At 42.1% G+C, this 8,298-nt stretch overlaps 4 protein-coding genes across 4 annotated transcripts in view; 1 reads left to right on the top strand and 3 right to left on the bottom strand.

The window, feature by feature from the left end:
* LOC107636753 (CASP-like protein 2B2) lies at positions 19–1,893 on the top strand. The gene is made up of 3 exons (XM_016340244.2): positions 19–733; positions 846–978; positions 1,490–1,893. The coding sequence occupies exons 1-3, from the start codon at positions 510–512 to the stop codon at positions 1,736–1,738; spliced, it is 606 nt and encodes a 201-aa protein (XP_016195730.1). The 5' UTR covers positions 19–509; the 3' UTR covers positions 1,739–1,893.
* LOC107636743 (cytochrome P450 71D8-like) overlaps positions 1,840–8,298 on the bottom strand; it is a 20,053-nt gene continuing 13,594 nt past the window's right edge. Inside the window, exon 3 of the mRNA XM_016340238.2 lies at positions 1,840–1,980. The gene's annotated coding sequence lies outside the window, so the exon portion shown is untranslated. The remainder of the gene's footprint in view (positions 1,981–8,298) is intronic.
* On the bottom strand, positions 1,894–3,783 carry LOC107636725 (cytochrome P450 71D8). The gene is made up of 2 exons (XM_016340221.2): positions 2,720–3,783; positions 1,894–2,634 (listed from the first exon to the last, which is right to left on the bottom strand). The coding sequence occupies exons 1-2, from the start codon at positions 3,617–3,619 to the stop codon at positions 2,023–2,025; spliced, it is 1,512 nt and encodes a 503-aa protein (XP_016195707.1). The 5' UTR covers positions 3,620–3,783; the 3' UTR covers positions 1,894–2,022.
* On the bottom strand, positions 4,322–6,726 carry LOC107613265. Its single transcript, XM_016315190.1, has 3 exons — positions 6,324–6,726; positions 5,273–6,000; positions 4,322–4,957 (listed from the first exon to the last, which is right to left on the bottom strand). Exons 1-3 carry the CDS (start codon positions 6,724–6,726, stop codon positions 4,322–4,324), a joined length of 1,767 nt encoding a protein of 588 aa, XP_016170676.1.

Raw genomic sequence — 8,298 nt, 5'->3', positions numbered from 1 at the left:
AATGGCAAGGCCTAATAAAAACAATTGACGCACCCCAAAAATTGAACCCACCGCCCTTTAAATAACTTAAATTTAGGCACTCCTTACCCCCTATCAGAACCTTTCTAGGGACGAGAAGCTGCTCCTACTCTCTAGAAACCATGAATGAGCTCTCAAAGCCACACATTTTTTCTTTTTCATTTAGCAGTACTTAAATGCAGAACCATTTAATGGCCATTAATTTTACATGATATGATATGATGATAAATAAATGCTCATCAAGTTGCTTTTGGGTTTGTCCACTTGGCAGGCTCTGATGCATTTGTAGCTAAAGCTTCATCATCACCACCACTTTACAATTTTAAAGCCAAAACATTTGTGTGTGAATGAGTATATATAAGTAGTGAACTTCTTAGGATTGTTTGTCCCTATTGCTAACTCCTGAGTGTGTTTGTGGCATTCTGCTTTGTGCTATACACACAGACATAATAGTTCTCTTTCTGGTTCTTGTTTTAGAGTGTTGTTGAAAAATGAGTTACTTGGGTGTGGGTGTTAGTCCTGGGACTGTGCCAGTTTATCACAGCAAGGACCTGAAGATGTTGGATAGGAGGGTGAAGATAGCAGAGGTGGTGCTGAGGTGTGTGATCCTTGGCCTTGGAGTTCTTGCAACTGTTCTTGTGGTAACTGATACACAAGTCAAAGTGATCCTGTCCTTTCAGAAGAAGGCTAAGTATACAGACATGAAGGCTTTAGTGTAAGCCCTTCTTTAGTTCTTTCTTTCTTCTCCTTTTCTGTTGGAAAAATGGAAATGGTAGTGTACATGCATGTCCGGTCCCTGATGTTTTTGTATTCTGATATTGATTCAGGTTCTTGGTAGTGGCCAATGCTTTGGCTGCTGGCTATTCCTTGATTCAAGGACTGTGCTGTGTTCTTAGCATAATTAGAGGGAGTGTACTCTTCAGCAAGCCCTTAGCTTGGATTATCTTCTCTGCTGATCAGGTACCTTATGTATATATTTCTAGTTTCTACATTTTAGTAGTTGAATTTGCAATTGATCAAAGATATGGATTATTGAGTTTATATAAAGTAGTAACTAGGCAACAGTATCTTATTCACTTTGCATGTTGACACCTTGTGTCAGAATTTTCAGAGTAGGGTCCAGTTGGTTATGGTTTGCTTTCATGGTTTAAATTTTTATAGCAATCCAAATCAACAGTGACCTTAAATTCATACATGATTGATACTAGCTACAGTCACTGTCACTCTTACCACAAGGCATGTTTGGATTTAGGATCTCAAATGTGAGAGCTTTTAATTTCCTTTGTCATGCTGGGTTTCAAACAAGCATTAATAAGATAACGGGTTATGGTTTATGAAGTATTGTCCTACTACAACTTACAATCTCATAAAGTATTTTTTATTCAAGTGAAGGTTTAGAATCATTTTTTAGTTGAATGAAGTCTCAAATATAAGGTATAACAGAAAGGTATGTTGAACTTGGTTTATTCAGGTAATGGCATATGTGACGATGGCGGCAGTAGCAGCATCAGTGCAATCAGCGGTGTTTGCAAAGGCAGGGCAAACTGAACTTCAATGGATAAAGGTTTGCAACATGTATGAGAAATACTGCAACAAAGTGGGAGAAGGAGTAGCTTGTGCTGTTGTGGTTAGCCTTAGCATGGTTGTCCTCTCTTGTATTTCGGCTTTTAGCCTCTTCCGTTTGTATGGCGGTAACAAAAACAAGAATGCAGGTTGGTAGGCTTAGGAACTACCATGCTTTCTTGGCTATTGTAATAGTTTTGAAATTCATTACAATGCTCATTTTGAATATGTAGTAATGCTTGAATTATGATACCAATCTCAATGTAATTGTTCCTTATTCTTAATAATCAATGCCACATTAGCCTTTTACAATTGTTATTATCTTTCTAAGAGCATATATTAAATTGCTAAATTGATTATGTTGGATTCATGTTATACCAATATGGCAATACATAGGAAATGAAAAACACATGATATTATTTAATAGGCACTATAATGAATCTAAAAATGATAAGGTGTGGGAATCAAGTAGAGGTGGTTTTTCCTTCCAACCACAGCTCCTTGTGCTTCGTCCATATCCAAATCTTCTGGCCTAATTCCTTTAGGGAGTTCCCAGTTGAAGTGGTAGAGTAGCATAGCTAGAGCAAACTCCACATTGGCTAAACCGAAGGTAAGTCCCGGACAAGCTCTCCTTCCTGCTCCAAAAGGGATGTACTCGAAGTTTGATCCTTTGAAATCCATAGGAGTGTCCTGGAACCTTTCTGGTAGGAAGGTTTCCGAATCATACCAGTAATCGGGATCTCTTCCGAGTGCATATGCATTTACCATGACTTTAGTCTTGATTGGTATATGGTATCCATGGATGGTGCACTCTTCTCTGGATTGTCTTGGAAGCAACAGAGGAAGAGGAGGGTGTAACCTCATTGTTTCGCTGACCACAGCCTTCAAGTAGGGAAGCTCTGCAACATCTGCCTCCTGGATTGTTTGCTTCTCTATCAAGGCTTTTCGAATCTCAGTCTGTGCCTTCTTCATAGCTCTGGGGCTTCTCATCAATTCCGACATAACCCACTCTATAACTACTCCTGAAGTGTCTGTTCCAGCAGCAAATATGTCCTACATCATAGTTTCAAAGGCCTTAGTTATCATAAGCAAAAGGAATTGTATGTAAATGAAGTTACAAAAGTTCAGACATACTAACCCAAATGACTGCTTTGACATTGTTCATTGTAATTTGGGTGTCAAGGGTGCCACTATGTTGGACTCTTAGAAGAACCTCAATAAGATTCTCATTCTTTACTTCTTGTTCTTGCTGGTGTTTACCTTCCAATTTCCTTGCTTCATTCTCCTTTATGATCTTGTCTAAGGTCTTGTCAATCTTGACATGCATCTCCTTCAATTTGGCTTCAAAACCAGTGATGAAATGCAGAAGTTTCAAGGAAGGAAACAAATCCGCAAGGTCAAATCCATCGGATAACGCTATTGTCTTCTTCACAAAGGACACAAACTGTTCATGGTCTTCGGATATGTTGCCAAAAACAGCTCTAGAAATCACAGTGCTTATGAGATTGTTAATCATTTTACTGAGATTGATGGTTGCACCTGCGGATTTGCGAATTGTTTCTACCATGTTAGCTACCTCCTCTTCTCGGATAAAGGAGAAAGACTGAACCTTCTTAGAACTTAGAAGCTCAAGTGTGCATATCTTCCTCATCTGTCTCCAGTATTCACCATAGGGAGAGAATGCAATGTCTGTTGATCCATAGGTTATGATCTTGGAAGGAAGGAACTCAGGCCTGTCTGCAAAAGCAAGATCATGAGCCTTCATGATTTCTCTGGCCATATTGGGGGATGAAACAATCACTGCAGAAATCTGACCCAGTTGAAGGTGCATGAGTGGACCGTGTTTGTTTGCTAGTTTTCTGAGAGCATGGTGTGGAAGTGATGAGCCTGCAAGTTGATGGAGGTTCCCTATGAGAGGTAGTTTCCATGGCCCAGGTGGTACTTTATGGACACTCTTACCCTTCTTTGCAAGCCATAGCCATACCGCAGAGATGAGGAAGCTTATTATGATAAACACCATGGATGAACTAACTTCCATTGGCAGATCCAATACTCTCTGAATGATGCTTTCACTTGATGTACTTATGCAACCGATTCATGTTTATTTTATGCTGTACTTTATTTGTCTGAGTCAACGAAAATTTAAAATGAGTAGTTGCTTATCTCACGCCATTGGATTATGTACATGTAATTTTGATTCTTCACCACGGTTTTATTCTTTCGGCTAGAATGTTAGGTAGCTAACAAATTGTTTTTTTGTTTAATTTTTTATTAATAATTATATCTTAAATATTGAATTTTAGAGTAAATTAACAAATAAATCTATGAAATATTATATTTCAAACATATTAGTCCATAAAAAAAATATCAATAAAATTTTTCAAAATAACAAACATGAATAATTTAAATTAAGATCTTCTACTATAATCATGAGGGACTAATTTAAAAATAGTGTATACACATTTACTTTTTTTGAAACGAAAGAAGCTCAACACATTACAGTGGAGCATACAAAAAAACATAGAAACATAAAGAGCTACCAATAGAAAACACTCAACCCCTGGTCTTTCCATCACTGCCATCAGCCTCTCACAGGATCACAACCATGCCATGCTGTGTAGCTCAACTCCGTCCGTGTGTGAATTATCTCAATACTCGTTTTTTCATTCTTGAAGATCCGTGCATTGCATTTCAACCAGATGTTCCAAATCACTGCAAAGAACACTGTCATCAACACCCTCTACTCTTGTTGTTTATCGTGCATGCCACGCCAACTCTCAAAGAGTTCTTTAATGGTTCCAGGAATTACCCACTCTTGACGAAGTGCCCTCAACCACTTGCACCACACCTGCCATGTAACCTCACACCGAAGAAATAAATGCTCAGTAGATTCGATTTCCTTGGTACATAGTACACACATACTATCACTCAGAATGTTAACTCCTAGCTTAGTCAACCTCTCCTTGGTGTTCACTCTACCAACTAGCACAAACCACCCAAAAAGCTCAATTCTCAGAGGTACAAAACCTTTCCAAAGGGAGCTCGTGAAGCTATAGCTCGTAAGCTCAGCCGGCAGTGTCTTCGATTGTATGGCCTGGATCATAGAGCTAGTTGAAAAGACACCTTTATTTTCAAACTTCCACACCATATTGTCCTCCCGATCAGCTGACAGCTTCACTGACCTTAATCTCTCATGGAGCTGATGGACAAGTTCCAGCTCCCATTGAAACAACTCCCTCCTCCATTGAAAATTCCATATCCATTCTAGTCCATCCCAAAAACCACAATCTCCAATGATAACCCCTTGCTGGCTTGAAATAGAGTAGAGCCTTGAAAAACTCAGTTTGAGAGCACCACCTTGAACCCAGTTATCTTCCTAAAACCGGGTTTACAAACCATTGCCTACATCCATTGCCAGACCATTAACCACTTTATCTCGAATCCGTGGTTCTTTTATATTTAGCTGACATATGTCTTTCCAAGGCCCTTCTTTTACTGGTAGATGCTGAGTTGCTAGCATTACATCCGGGTTCAACTTGTTGCATGAACAAACTATCTTCTTCCACAGTGGGCAATCCTCCTTTGAAAACCGCCACCACCACTTAAACAAGAGCGCTGTGTTTCTCAGCACTGCATCACCTACCCCTAAGCCCCCAGCCTTTTTTGGAGCCTAGAGTAGCTCCCATTTGACCAAAGCTATACCAGAGTTACCGTTTTCCTTGCACCACATAAAGTTCCTTTGCAGAGCAATCAGTTTGTCTGCCACCGCTTTCGGCATCTTGTACAGACTTAGATAATATATAGGGAGGCTATTCAGGACCGATTTAATAAGTACAAGCTTACCTGATTTATTCAACACCTTCGCTTTCCATAAGCTATGCTTCTGTTCCACTTTATCGATGATTGGTTTCCAAGTCTTCACCAGGCGCGGATTCGCTCCTAGAGAGATTCCCAGATATCTAACCGGTAGAGCGGCTTGCTGGCATCCCAGTAGCCCAAACGCGTGATCAATCCATCCTTGATCCCAATTTACCGATATCAAATTCGACTTACCAAAATTGATACTCAGTCCAGATATCAACTCAAAACACCGCAGCAGTCTCTTATAGTTTAGGATTGTTTCAGTCACTGGCGGGCAGAACAAAATGGTGTCATCCGCAAATTGTAAGTGTGACAGTTCAACATGAGCGCTCCCTACCAGTAACGGAGCAATGCGCCCATTTCTGACAGCTTTCCCCACCATCATGTGCAAGCATCGACCACTAGCACGAATAGTAGTAGAGAAAGTGGGTCTCCTTGTCTTAGTCCCCTCCCCATCTTGAATGGCTTGGATGGTGACCCGTTTACCAGGACTGATATGGTGGCCATAGTAACACACTCCTTCACCCACTTCCTCCATTGTTGGCCGAAGCCCATCTTCTGGAGTACAATATCAACAAAACTCCATCTTACTCTGTCATAGGCTTTTTGGAAATCCAGTTTGATAATAGCCGCTGTCCTTTTCCGCGTCTTCAGCCAATGAACCGTCTCGCAGGCTATGAGTGCGCCATCATGAATTTTTCTACCCCTTACAAAAGCAGTATGAGTCTCACCGACCAACCCCGGCATCATAGATCGCATTCTTCGTACTAACACCTTCGAAATTACTTTATACACACACCCCACCATACTAATCGGCCTAAAATCCTTCACCTCCTTTGCACCTTCAAACTTTGGGGCTAAAGTCACCCACGTTACATTACCATCCGGCGGCAACTTAGTACCGTGAAAGAACCCCAGTACTGCTGCAATGAATTCCAGCCCAATGTCCTCCCAGCATCTCTTTATGAAGTTCATGTTATACCCATCACTCCCTGGTGCCTTTGAAGATTCGCAGTCCCACACGGCCTCCTTGATTTCCTCCTCCGATGGCATCACTTCCAGTGTTTCAGCCTCATCCCTATGGATCTGCTTCATTAAGCCATCTCTGATTCCAATCCTCGGAGCATAATCTTGTTTATATAAGTCCTTGTAGAACCCTCTAATTGCACCTTTTATTCTCGCCTGATTCCGTACAAGTCTTCCATGTATCATCAGGGTGTCGATCTTGTTATTCCGTCTTCTGACCGAGGCAATGTTATGGAAGTATCTAGTATTCTTATCCATGTTTGCAGCATGCTTGGACCGAGACATCTACTTCCAGTGGATTTCCTTCCTAATGTACCATTTTTCACAAAAGCTCACCAGCGCCTTCCGTCTAGCCTCCGTTGTACCATCATACACCCCATCACTAACTAACTTGTCCAGCCTGGTGATCTCCTCCTCAAACCTCATGAGTCTCTTATCCAGGTTCCGAAAGTTATCCTTGTGCCATTGCCTCAGTGGTACTGTTAAAGCCCTCAGTTTGCACGTGAACTGTGCTTCTCTGAGGCTTCTCCATTCATCCTTCACCATTCTCAGAAACCCCTCATGCGTAAACCAGGAATCTAGACTTCTGAACGGCCTAGGTCCCCCTCCTAGTCCTGTACCTTCCAAGATCAACGGACAGTGATCGAACAACCCCTTTGGACCCCCTTTTAGCCGAATATCCGGAAACTTCTCAGTCCATTCAATATTGACCAGAACTCTGTCAATCCGACTACAAGAACGACCCCTAAACCATGTGTACTTCCTATCAGTAAGAGGTAAATCTATCAACTGCATGTCATGCACCCAGCTCTTAAACTCTTCTGATGATGCCGGTAAGGTAGTAGCTCCTTTGCGATCCTCAACGTGTAAAATTTCATTAAAGTCCCCTAGAAAGCAGAAAGGAACCTGATACACTCCTGCCACATAGCTCAGCTCTTCCCATGTGCCCCGTATACCAAGCAAAACGCACAACGAAAGTTGGTCCTTGTTAATACTCCTTCAACACACAACCACCTCTCACCTTTATAGTTGTGATGTACTTTAAACACTCCATCATTCCACATCAATAACAGACCTCCCGCTGCCCCTACAGAGTCCACATAATCCCATCCAGCAGTACTAATTCCCCAAAGCCTTACAATATCATATTTAGTAATCACTTCTTTTCTTGTTTCAAGCAGTCCTAACATGTTCAGGTTATATTTATGCTTCAAAGATTTCACCATGCTCAATTTTCCGTCCCCCTCAACCCCCTAATGTTCCAATAGCTCACAATCATTTAAACAATTTTTTACTCACCTTATTTTGATTTTTTGGCCAACTCCTTCTCGCCTTCTCCTTCTGCTTCGCCATTCTTCTCTTTGCCGCTATTTCCTTATTTTGTGCTTGCGAAATTCCCATAACGTCTTCCTCCTCATCATATAAGACAGCACCTGATTCCATAGCCAGTGCCCAAGTTGCTTGATTTTCCTGGACCTGCTCTTCCTGCTTCCCCTGGTATTCTACGCCCTCTGAATGACCCCCTGTTCCCGGTTCAGACCTTGCTCCTGCCCCTAGGGGATCACCACCGTCAGCCACATCCGCCATGGCCCCTTCTGCATTGCCAGTTGCTACCAAGATACTAACCTTTCCAGTTAGCCGTCTCAGGCTCGCTTGCAACCTAGCCTTGTGAAGTCTGTCCGCACTTCCCCCGTCCTGCTCCACCTGTTCCTACCGGCCTACAGCCTCTTCAGCGTGCATTCCCCCCTGCGACACCCTTCCACCATCGCACTCACCCCCTGCCTCCACGACCGGTTCTGATTCCGCCAAGCCCTCCTCCTCCTCCTGCGT

This window comes from Arachis ipaensis, chromosome B01 (assembly GCF_000816755.2).
Source record: "Arachis ipaensis cultivar K30076 chromosome B01, Araip1.1, whole genome shotgun sequence".
NCBI classification, from domain to species: Eukaryota; Viridiplantae; Streptophyta; class Magnoliopsida; order Fabales; family Fabaceae; genus Arachis; species Arachis ipaensis.
The sequence above is the reverse complement of the archived record's forward strand: the minus strand, read 5'-3'. Positions and strand labels throughout refer to the sequence as shown.